The 12784-nt window shown below is 41.3% G+C and overlaps 1 protein-coding gene across 2 annotated transcripts; it reads right to left on the bottom strand.

Annotated features, from left to right (window-relative positions):
• Window positions 1–4815: 4815 nt before the first annotated feature.
• Window positions 4816–12087, bottom strand: rab5b (RAB5B, member RAS oncogene family). Of its 2 annotated transcripts, none has more exons than XM_047371549.1 (6): window positions 11946–12087; window positions 9834–10109; window positions 9599–9750; window positions 9348–9470; window positions 6663–6756; window positions 4816–6529 (listed from the first exon to the last, which is right to left on the bottom strand). In XM_047371549.1, the coding sequence occupies exons 2-6, from the start codon at window positions 9997–9999 to the stop codon at window positions 6414–6416; spliced, it is 651 nt and encodes a 216-aa protein (XP_047227505.1). In that variant the 5' UTR covers window positions 10000–10109; window positions 11946–12087; the 3' UTR covers window positions 4816–6413. The 2 variants fall into 2 exon arrangements, with proteins under 2 accessions (XP_047227505.1, XP_047227506.1); XM_047371550.1 differs by lacking the exon at window positions 11946–12087 and adding an exon at window positions 11808–11832.
• Window positions 12088–12784: the final 697 nt, after the last annotated feature.

Here is a 12784-nt window from a genome sequence, read left to right as displayed (position 1 = left end):
CACTGTTGTGCTCGTTAATTACATTCTAGCTGTGAATTTTGGGATTTAAAACAATATCTCTTTTCATATCATTTTCATGAAATCACAGTTTGAAATTACATTTTTAGTCATATCCTAGGTTTTAATTTTTTCTTGGTAGGTGTTGGCAGTTACCAAAGGCCAGTATTCACATATAACTGGAGAAACACCAATTAAGCTTTTTATAAGCTTTATACTCGGGAGTTGTTTCATTCCACCTGGGAATTACAAGAGGAGAAAAAAAAATGTGCCTCAGGTTCTTTGATAGAGATGATAGTTTATAATCCAGTGGAAACGAAGGAATAAGACCACCCGCATGTATGCATCAACGCAAATGTCCCTAACTTATTTGTTTATTAAATAAATGTAAAAAAGTGCTTCAAAGTACATTTGATTGGTTGATTTGTTTACAGACCAAAAATGGTGGGAAGTCCTAATTTTGAAGTATTTAATGAAAATGAAGTAAAAACCTCAGATAGTGTTGAACCTGCTGATGACCAATCAGAGCCAATTCATATGTCTGGTCGATTCAATTCAGTTTTTATATAGCGCTAATTCACAACACATCATCTCAAGGCACTTTACAAAGTCAATTCAATTAATCCCAACTATCAAACAGTGCAGTCAGATTCGGTTTATGAGGCAAGGCAAGTTTATTTATATAGCATATTTCAGTAGCAAGACAATTCAAAGTGCTGTACATGGAAAAAAAAAAGGAAAAAGACATAATGGGAAAGTACATTACAGTTGCATAAAGGTAATGAAATAATTAACGAACACAAATTATTAAGAGAATAAAAATTAAGAATTAAAATGATAAGATGATGAAGATATTAAATAAAAAAAATGATTAAATGACTGATAAAATGAAAGTTGGCCTGAAAACCTAACTAATAATGTTTTGATAGTACAGTTAAAGGCCACTCTAAACAAAGAACTTTTTAATCTTGATTTAAAGCAACTTAGGGTTTTGGCGCTTTTACAGTTTTCTGGGAGTCTATTCCAGATTAGTGGACCATAAGAACTAAAAGCTGCTTCTCCATGTTTAGTTCTGGTTTTGGGTATGCAGAGTAGATTTGAGCCAGAAGACCTAAGAGGTCTGGGTGGTTGAAACACTGACAAGTCAGTAATGTATTTTGGTGCTAAGCCATTCAGTGATTTATAGACTAACAGAAGTATTTTAAAGTCTATTCTCTGAGCTACAGGGAGCCAGTGTAGGGACTTTAGAACCGGGCTGATGTGCTCCACTTTCTTAGTTCTAGTGAGGACGTGGACAGCAGCATTCTGGATCAACTGCAGCTGTCTGATCCACTTTTTAGGCAGACCTGTGAAGACACCGTTGAAGTAATCAATTCTACTAAAGATGAACGCATGAATTAGTTTTTCAAGGTCCAGCTGAGACATTAGTCCTTTAATCCTGGAGATGTTCTTTAGGTGATAGAAGGCCGACCTTGTTACTGTGCCTCTGAAGGTTCAGGTCTGAGTCCATCACTACACCCAGGTTTCGAGCCTGACTGGTGGTTTCTAGCTGTATTAACTGAAGCTGTGTGCTAACTTTTAAACGCTCTTCCTTTGGTCCAAAGATTATTACTTCAGTTTTGTTTTGATTCAGCTGAAGAAAATTTTGGCCCATCCATGCATTGATTTTTCCTAAGCATTTACCCAGCGCTTGAATGGGTTTATAGTCACCTGGTGACATCATAACATATAGCTGTGTGTCGTCTGCATAGTTACGATAAATTACGTTGTTGTTTATTAAAATCTGAGTAAGGGGGAGCATGTAGATATTGAATAGGAGGGGCCCTAAGATGGATCCTTGGGGAACACCACATGTGATTTTTGTACTCTCTGATGTAAGGTTACCTACTGACACAAAAAAGTCCCTGTCCTTCAAGTAGGATTTAAACCAGTTGAGTGCTGTACCAGAAAGGCCGACCCAGTTTTCCAGGCGCTCTAATAAAATGGAGTGATCAACAGTGTCGAATGCTGCACTAAGGAGCAATAATACCAGCACTGTGGTTCTTCCACAGTCTGCATTTATACGAATGTCATTGAAGACCTTGACAAGAGCGGTCTCTGTACTGTGGTGAGCACGGAAGCCTGACTGGAAGACATCGAAGTGATTGGTCATTGTTAGGAAGTTGTTTAACTGCTGAAACACAGCTTTTTCAATAATCTTGCTGATGAAGGGGAGGTTTGATAATTGCTGTTTTCAGGGCCTGGGGGAAAACACCTGACAAAAGGGACGTGTTTATTATTTGTGTTAAATCAGAGGTTATTACAGGCAAAGATTTCTTAAGGAAAGCTGTGGGTAAAACATTGAGACAGCAGGAAGAAGAGCTTAGTTGCTGTACGATTTCTTCTAAGTTGTAGCTTATTTGGTGAAATTGGGAAATTTTGTCAAAATCAGTTCTAGTTGGAGACAACTTAGTACTGGAGTTGATGTGGATGTGCTGACTGCCCCTCTGATCTTTTGGGTTTTTTCAGTAAAGAATTTAGCAAATTTATTGCAGGCCCTGGTAGAGCGGAGTTCAGATGCTACAGTTACAGGAGGGTTTGTTAACCTGTCGACCATGACAAATAATCCATAAGCATTATTAATGTTTTTGCTGATGATCTCAGAGAAGAAAGATTCTCTCGTGTTTTTCAGTTTTAAATTATATCTGTGGAGTGTCTCTTTATAGATGGTCTAGTGAACCTGGAGTCCAGTCTTTCGCCGCCTGCATTCAGCTTTTCGACACTCCCTTTTTTAACTTCTGACTGGTGGAGCACTTCTCCAATGGAGATTTCTTCTTCCCAGAAATGACCAAGTCCAAATATGTCCCTGTTTGTGTTGTTGTTTAACATGTTGAGTCAAACCAAAATTTCTAAGATTGTCACATAGATCTATTGCACTTCTGTCTTCAGGATTGTCAATGTGAATGTTGAAGTCTCCCACGATAATTAAACAGTCATAATGAACACATCACAGATAAAAGCTCCTAAAAAATCACAGAAAAAGTTCATTTTGGACTTAGGAGGCCTGTAAATATTCAAGAACATGGTTTTATTCAAATTATTCGTAGAGTTTTTCTATCTAAGGGATCCAGCAGATTGCATCAAGTCATTGACTTGCAGCATTTACTCCTAGATGAGCATGTAGTGACAGTGGACAGTTGCTTGCATCAACTTTGCAGCAATCCCTCATACTGAGCATTCATGTAGTGACAGTGGAGAGGAAAACTCTTTTAAAAGGAAGAAACCCCCAGCAGAACCAGGCTCAATGTGAGTGACCATCTGCCACAACTGACTGGGGAATTATTGTTCCCCTCCTGTGTACATTTTGTATAATTTTAGGCATTTTCCTCATCTCCTCAGTTGACTCAGTAGCACATTGAGTTAATTACACTCTCCTATTCCACCAATTCAGCAATCAGATGCATGCACTCTTCACATGATTTTGCCTCCTGCTTGTGTTTGGATCTTAAACTACCACAATAAGCCTCTGTTTGGAATAACACTTTGTTTTTGTTAAAAAAACAAAAAAACTTTCTTGAGGAAAGAATGGGACAAATTCTGAATGAACCTATGCTGTGACCAATTGGGTGAAAATCACCCAATAAGGTTGAAATCAAGAATTTAATCTTAAAAAGATTCTACAAACTGGGCACTGCAGCAACTAAAATCCTTTAGAATTCATTAATTATAACTGGGCTTTAAAAATGTAAAGCATTGGTTCACTTTGGATCCAAATAATTGGCCAAAGTGACACCTGCTGAAATTCTGAGAAAAAGACTGTGACCTTGGGTTACATGTAATATTTAGTTAAAAACAAGCCTGACAGATGGAATAATTCTACTCCTAAATGATTTAATTTACACCTGATTAAAACCTCTGGTTCCATGTGTACTAGCCCTCTCTAAAAAAGATGCAATTAATAATTTGCTAGTGAGCATCACCTGACATAAGCATAGAAGCTGTTGTTAGGATGTTAATGTATCAGCTAACTTTAGTTCACTTGCTAACATTAGCATATACGTAACGCTAAACTATTAGCTACCATTCACATAACAGCTGATATTAACTATTGGTGGCTACTATGCAAATAACATAATTGCTAATTATAGTATATAAGTTTCCATTATGATACTAGCTTAAAATGCTTATATAACATGCCGATGTTACAATATTAGCTAATGCCATCTATTGTAATCATGCTAATATTTCCTAATGGCTAAAGTTAGCATATGCTATTATGTTCAATAATGTTAGCTTTTCAGGGGATTCAGATTTATTTTCAACTTATCACATTAAGGCTTGATTTCAAGGTACACCTTTGTACAAGACTTCACCTTCAGCTATTCGATATGCTTTTGCAATACTTCCAACAGATTTCTTCCCAAACATTTTGCTCTCCTAATGTTTCAGGTTGATTTCTGAACATTCAGCTCCTTCAGTTTAAAGTGTGGACACAGCTTTTATGCTGTAACAGTAGCATCCCAGACTATCTTCAAGAAGCCCTTGAAGGCCCAGCTCTTCAGAGAGCATCTCCTACCCCATTCCCTCTACTGCAGCATCTCTTTCTGCCCTTCCCTCATTGCCTCCGTGCTATTTCTATTCAGTCTCCCCAGTCACCTCTGACAGGACCTGACTAGTGGTCTTCATTCCAAGTAGCTTATTGTTAGCTGTGATCCTTACTGCATTGTTCTATCCTTATTTGTAAAACGCTTTGGATAAAAGCATCTGCTAAATGCAAAAACAAACATTTTCAAGTTTCAAATAAAAAAAGGAAACAAAATATTGCACTGGACACCACTGTTGGTTTAAATCAAACAGATTTATAACACTGATTAGTGTCCTTTGAACAATCCATTTCAGGTTTACAAGTGTGATCTGCCAAAATCAACACACACTTTCATTAAAATAAGGACAACATATGACATACAGTGTCTTGACAAGATCTTTTTACACCCATTCAAATAACCATTACAGTGTAGCTTAACAACAATGCGCCATGTTGTTTTAAATACAAGCCAGTGTCAGGGAAGTGCTTTTCCTGCACAGTCTACAAGTCACACAAGGAAAAAGAAAACTGGGAGTAGGCACTTCTGTTCTTGTGTTCCACCAATTGTTTTCCTGTTTTCTTCAGCCAGGCCCGATCGCTACCAAGCACACTTAAGTCATTTCAACAGCACCCTTCTGTAAATAAGTTAATTCATAAAACCATCTAAAATCACCGTGACGAATAACAAAGGAGGGACACTTATCAGAAGATGGCCAGAGAAGATCTTACAGAGCAACATGGTTAATTTTGAGGTTTATTTTAGATCTTTTCTGCCATCTTACACATAATCAAACAAACCCCAGATCAGAATTTTCACATGCACAGAAGCAGACACACCATGCTATTATCTGCAATCAAATCCTCTCCATTACTCAAGCAGCCCTTTACCAAGAGGTCTACTCACAGCAGGAGTCTGGTATTTGATGCAAATCTTAACTCTTTGGGTCTCCTGCTGCAGACATTTAAAGATTTCCAGCTTGATGTTTAGTGCCCAACATACCATCCACATCAACGTCATAGTGTTGTGGTAAGGTTTGCCTTTCTTTATCATTACTCAAGCACTACACTGCAGGGAGTTTTCAACAATGCATCATAAATATGCCAGATACAAACAGGTTTAGCTCTGAGTGAGCTTGCATGTTTGCCTCATGTAGTAAATTTTAAGTTTGGGTCTAGACTACAGGATATGATTTAGACAGGCTGGAATATTACAGCCGGAAGGCAATGAAGTCTAAACCATCACAACAGAAATTTGACCAAGCTGACACATTTGAGAAACTTTGCCATGGATATTTTTTTGGGAGGTTTGCGAAGTTCACGCATGACAGAAGGACAGGTCATTCCAGGACAGTGGTATGGGGCAGTATTCACAGCAGAGTTTGATCAGTTCATAATGAGGCAAAAGCAAACTCCATAAAAAAGAAAGCTCCCTTTCTGTTGGTTTTCTCCTTTTTGTCCAATCACAAGCATGTGCTGTTCACTTTGGGCTTTTTTATGCAACAGGACTGGGGGTAAACTGATGCAAGGCAGGGAGAAACAGAAATTTCACAATTAGTGCTTAATACTACAAAAGGCTTGCCACTTCCTTCCATATTTTTTAACTTTGCACTCCTCAATCTCAGTATTCCCCAGACACAGGTATCTGGCATCATTCTTCTGTCTTATCCATCCCTTTTAGTTTCTGTCTGCTAGGACAGGAGGATGGACGCAGCGTTCAGAGGTGAGTGGACACCAGGTTTCCCAACATCAGGCTCACCCCTGCACATTGCTTCAATGCGACGTGATGATTTCGGGGTTGTGGTGGGGAGGGGGGGGAGGGGGGGGGGATGCACAGTGGGGTGGTTCTGGAGGGTTAGTTCCCACCACAACATGCTCGGGTGGAGTGGGCGTCTGGATCCTGGAGGTTCACTCCCCGATGTCGCGCTGCATGTGTTGGGTTCTGGGTGTCTGTTTTTGGCATCTTTTTTGCTACAGCAGAGTAAATGACAGTTGTAACTGAATTAGTAAAATACTGCGTATTTATTCCAGATTAGTAAACCATTTATGAAAGAGCTAAATAAATAAAACTCAAACACGTCAAATCTGACATAAAATGTCTCACCGATAGCCAAGAAAAGCTCATTGACGTTCATGGCTGTCTTGGCAGATGTCTCCATGAACAGCAAGCCGGTGTCCTCAGCATATGTCTGGGCTTCCTTCAAAACACAGAGAAGTCCAGAAAGGACAGTTGGTCAGTGATGATGTCTTCTGGTGCTTATCATTGTAGGCGTTTAATGAATTGGGCATCCCCCCCTCACCATGAACTTATTTGTTTTAAAAGGACTTAGTTGTGGTACGCTGCTGTAGCATTACAACCGTTCCACCATACGCTTGAACTGTTTCATAAAGAACGGATAAAATGTCTCGATGTGCGAACCTGGTTGAGGCATATGTCTAAAGACTTGCTGTTATAATTGCAGCGAAAGGTGGTTCTACAAAGTACAAATGCTGCGTTCTGTCAACCTCGCAAGTCGGAACTTGGAAGTCAGAGTTTACGTGATCTCCGAGTTGTAGCTTTCCATTTTTCTGCTTGTTTTTGTTCGAATTGCTAGCAACTGTAGTCTTACAATAGCAATAAACACTGTTCTACAGTTTATTTTGTGCATATAAAAAGCGTTGAAACATCTAGTCTTATAAACACAAAAAATTAGTACGTGTACAACTGACTAGAAATGTCCCCGGAGGTTTGAAATTTCGACTTGTGATTAGAAATAGAACGCATCAAAACACTCAGAGGGGGTGAGTAAATACGCACGCTACACTTTTCAGATTTTTATTTGTAATAAAAATGTAAAAACCTTATTAATTCTAATTCCACTTCACAAGTCTGAAGTTCTTTCTGTGTGTCTGTCCTATTAATAATACGCTGTAGATTGTGGTGGAAACATGATAAAGTATGAAATTGCTAGAAGGGTGTAAATACAGTACTCAAAAAAATAAAGGGAACAATCGAATAACACATCCTAGATCTGAATGAATGAAATATTCTCATTGAATACTTTGTTCTGTACAAAGTTGAATGTGTTGACAACAAAATTACATAAAAATCATCAATGGAAATCAAATTTATTAACCAATGGAGGCCTGGATTTGGAGTCACACACAAAATGAAAGTGGAAAAACATACTACAGACTGATCCAACTTTGATGTCCTTAAAACAAGTCAAAATGAGGCTCAGTATTGTGTGTGACCTCCACGTGTCTGTATGACCTCCCTACAACGCCTGGACATCCTCCTGATGAGACGATGGATGGTCTCCTGAGGGATCTCCTACCAGACCTGGACTAAAGCATCCACCAACTCCTGGACAGTCTGTGGTGCAACGTGACGTTGGTGGATGGAGTGAGACATGATGTCCCAGATGTGCTCAATCGGATTCAGGTCTGGGGAACGGGCGGGCCAGTCCATAGCTTCAATGTCTTCATCTTGCAGGAAGTGCTGACACTCTCCAGCCACATGAGGTCTAGCATTGTCCTGCATTAGGAGGAACCCAGGGACAACCGCACCAGCATATGGTCTCACAAGGGGTCTGAGGATCTCATCTCGGTACCTAATGGCAGTCAGGCTATCTCTGGTGAGCACATGGAGGGCCGTGCGGCGCTCCAAAGAAATGCCACTCCACACCATTACTGACCCACTGCCAAACCGGTTTTGCTGAAGGATGTTGCAGGCAGCAGATCTCTCTCCACGGTGTCTCCAGACTCTGTCACATCTGTCACATGTGCTCAGTGTCAACCTGCTTTCATCTGTGAAGAGCACAGGGTGCTAATGGCGAATTTGCCAATCCTGGTGTTCTCTGGCAAATGCCAAGCGTCCTGCACGGTGTTGGACTGTGAGCACAACCCCCATTTGTGGACATCGGGCCCTCATACCATCCTCATGGAGTCGGTTTCTAACTGTTTGTTCAGACACATGTACATTTGTGGCCTGCTGGAGGTCATCTTGCAGGGCTCTGGCAGTGCTCCTCCTGTTCCTCCTTGCACAAAGGTGGAGGTAGCGGTCCGGCTGCTGGGTTGTTGCCCTCCTACAGCCTCCTCCACGTCTCCTGGTGTACTGGCCTGTTTCCCGGTAGCGCCTCCAGGCTCTGGACACTACGTTGACAGACACAGCAAACCTTCTTGCCACAGCTCGCAATGATGTGCCATCCTGGATGAGCTGCACTACCTGAGCCACTTGTGTGGGTTGTAGAGTCCGTCTCATGCTACCACGAGTGTGAAAGCACCACCAACATTCAAAAGCGACCAAAACATCAGCCAGAAAGCATAGGTACTGAGATGTGGTCTGTGGTCCCCACCTGCAGAACTACTCCTTTATTGAGTGTGTCTTGCTAATCGCCAAAGATTTCCCCCTGTTGTCTATTCTATTTAAACAACAGCTGTGAAAATGATTGTCAATCAGTGTTGCTTCCTAAGTGGACAGTTTGATTTCACAGAACTTTCATTTACGTGGAGTTATATTATGTTGTTTAAGTGTTCCCTTTATTTTTTTGAGCAGTGTACTTTTGCAAGGCACTATACAGTGGCGTAAAGGCCATGTTTTCCAGGGATATCCTATTTTTCAACAGGACAATCTGAAACCACACTGACCAGTACAAGTAATGGACTGGCCCTACTGCCCTGGTGAACTCTGTCTTGGAAGGAAGTGTAAAAAATGTTTAAACAATGGGTCCTCCTGTGCTAATGTCTTCCTAATGTATATATGTAGAGAGAAGATGGAAAACATTTCAGGTAGTTGGGAGAGTGTTACCTCATTTTCTACCAGTCTCTTCTCAGCCAAGTCGGCTTTGTTTCCAGCCAGAGCAATAACAATGTTAGGGCTGGCCTGCCTCTGCAGCTCCTTCACCCAGGCTTTAGCTCTCTCAAAGGTCTCCTGCAAAAACATAGCATCACAGTCTTGAGGTCAAATAATAATCTTCACGCACGACTGTATAATTAAACACATTCTGCTCAGAGCAGCGCATAAACAAAACACCTCATGAGTTCTTTGTCTCCACATACCGGCTTAGTGATATCAAAAACAACAATGGCAGCCTGAGCTCCACGGTAGTACATGGGAGCCAGGCTGTGGTATCGCTCCTGTCCTGCAGTATCCCAGATTTCAAACTTCACTGTGGTGTCATCTAGACACACTGACTGAGCCAAGAACGCAGCTGGAGAAACGTGGAGAAAATAGCAACAAGTGAACAAGTGCTCTTATAAGGATCACCTCCTGATCAGCACCCCTGCATCTCACCTCCTATAGTCGTCTCCTGGAACTCATCAAACTGTCCCTTGACGAAGCGGAGTACCAGGCTGGACTTGCCCACAGCCATGTCACCCAGCAGCACCAGTTTGAACTGGCAGATCTTGGTCTGCGGTAGCGTGCCGTTGGATCGGCCACCGCTCCCTCTGGAGCTCATCCCGACCTGTGCAGGAGGCTGGGCCTTCTCCCTGGAGCGGTGCTCTACCAGTGACTTAAGCGGAAGTTGCTGCTGGGCTGGCTTGACTTCTGTTCTCTCCTGTTTTTTTTCTTTGTGCAAAAAGAAAAACTTCAAGTTTTTTGCAGTTAATTACAACAAAAGGTCCTCTAAGTGTTATGACGGGTAGAAGAAACAAAGCTGGAAATTATATCATAGTTACTGGACATTTTACACCCAATCACATTTTCACTTAGGTGACCAGGAACTGGTTTACGGTTTTGTAAAATATTTTATTGTGCAGAACCCCTTGCTTTAAACTGACTAAAAAAAAGTGTTCTGACATAACCTGTTGTGTGATACAGACTCAGATACATATCTGCAGTTCTCCTTCAGCTTGAAGAAACCTGAAGAAATGTCAATAAAACACACAGAATATCAGTTTTGGGGTGAAGGGGCTAGAAGACCCTGGGAGAAAAAACATCCTTTGTCTGCTGTGTACACTTTTTTTGTTCTTATGATGGCCCAGTTTGGATCAAGGTGGATCTGTCAGACAGGTGGCTTCACATTTGAGACTGGAGAACATTTGTAGGCAAGGTAGTTCATGGTCACCTTTAATGACTTCCAGGTGGCCAGGCTCACATGGCAGGCGACTGTGGCTCAGGAGGAAGAGTAGTTGTCTTGCAATCAGAAGGTTGTGGGTTTGATTCCAGCTTCCTCCTGCCATATGTCGATGTGCCCCTGGGCAAGGCACTTAACCTCAAGTTGCCTACCGATCTGCGTATCGGTGTATGAATGTGTGAACGTTAGTGAGTGCAATTGGGTGAGTGTGGCTCTAGTGTAAAGCGCTTTGAGTGGTCTGTATGACTGGAAAAGCCCTATATAAGTCCATTATATATTCAGTCCATTTACCATTTAGCTAATAGGAAGCCCAAATCATCACCCTTCCACCACCGTCCTTCACATTTGGTATGAGCTCTATGGTCTTTTCTATGCAAAAAGAAAACTGTTTAAAAATTCTCATGGATTGTTCAGATGCAACTTTACAAACCTATGTGATGCTGCCATATTCTTTGCAGAGGACAAAACTTCTCTTGGGAGCTGTCCTCAATAAGCCAGACTTTAGTTTTTCTTTTGATTCGAGGGTCATGAGCTTCTCTGAGCAGTACACACTCAGGCTGAACTTGATGGGACTGGTAGATGTCATGAACATATCTGATCTCTAAATCATCCTTCCTGGTGCAGTTATGACGACTCTGTTATTAGGTGGAGGAGAAGCAACTTTTTCTTCTCTAAGATCAATCCTGAACACTTCTTCCCTCATCATTGAGTTAACACCTGAATCCCCCTGAGCAGCAACGTTTGCTTTTATGGAAGTGCTAAGGATCTTAAGTTATTGTTTGTATGAAACTTTTTTAGATCAGATCTTTAAAGTAAACGATGGTGTTTCACCATAGCTGTGACAGTAACAACCCCCTCCTTCTAGGCATCTCTAGACAAGGAACAGAGTTTTAAAATGCAGGACTGGAGACCGTCGCAGCAGGAAGATGACACATTTTCAGATCAGTGTTCTCACATGTCATCTCAGCGATCTGAGACAGAGATCTAATTCAGAGCATCCATGAGACCTACAGAAAGGATTTTCCACGGAGGGTGGAGGTCTCAGGACGGGTTCTGTTTAAATCGGACGCTACGCCTCTGCACCTCACCCACACGACGGGGACCTCCATCAGTCCATGACTCTAGCTCTCCGTCAGTGTAAGCAGATCGTTACGAGGCTACAGTTCCTCCCTCACTGAACCGTGTCTTACCTCACTGTGTGCGCTAACGACACACCGCCGGCTGGGTCCAGACGAGACACCACTCGACGCCGGACTAAAAACATCGACTCTTACTCCTTCTACCTACACAGCGTGTTCTTACTGACGTTACTGCAACAGGATATTTACCTTGTTAGAGCGGCAGCAGGTGTTCAAGCCCTTTCTGTTGACAGTAGAGCTATCAGTGGCTGCTACAAGAGAATGTTACTTCCTGTAATCTGGCGCAGGCGCGCTGAGTGCCGCATTGTCAAACTAGCACTAAGGAATGAAAACAAGAGCTGTGTTCTGTTATGTTCTTCGTTTATTGAGTTTATGGACAAACAAAAACAAAAAGCACACCGAATAAAACAATCATGAGGACGCAGCGTGCAAAACAAATGCAAATTAAATCAATTAGCCTAAAGAAGTCTGTAGTCATACCGGGGAAGGGAAGTTGTTTAAAAATGATTACGGAATAAAAGCTGGTTACAATATTTGTTAAGATTTAGCGCTAACATATATGGTTCTCTATATATATTGGTATTTTTATGAATTCAGAGGAATAGTTGGAATGTGATTTTGAAATCCAAACATTCCCAGGACCTTCTTGCTGCAGGGCCGTTTGGGTGTTAATTTGATTTTAAGCTACATATAAGGGCACATGTTACAAGGTCATGATGAGAAACACCTTACCTCAGGGGGGAATGCTGTCTATACATGTTATTATTACAAGCAGACATTCTCAGAAAAGAGTTCCTTAAGCTTTAAAAGTGTTACAATTCTTACCCTGTTCCCAGGTACCAAGGGGTTTATAATGTTGGGAAAGTTAGACATTGATCAAAAAGTATGACCCACTTGGAATAGAAAAAAGACCATAAGGAGCCTCAAAATTCTTCACACAGCACTTTTGATCTATACAGGTACTTCTCAGTGAAATACACCATCAATTGAAAACTAATTTATGTCAGTAATTCAATTCAAAAAGTGAA

This window comes from Girardinichthys multiradiatus, chromosome 7 (assembly GCF_021462225.1).
Source record: "Girardinichthys multiradiatus isolate DD_20200921_A chromosome 7, DD_fGirMul_XY1, whole genome shotgun sequence".
In the NCBI taxonomy this organism is placed as follows: Eukaryota; Metazoa; Chordata; class Actinopteri; order Cyprinodontiformes; family Goodeidae; genus Girardinichthys; species Girardinichthys multiradiatus.
The sequence above is the reverse complement of the archived record's forward strand: the minus strand, read 5'-3'. Positions and strand labels throughout refer to the sequence as shown.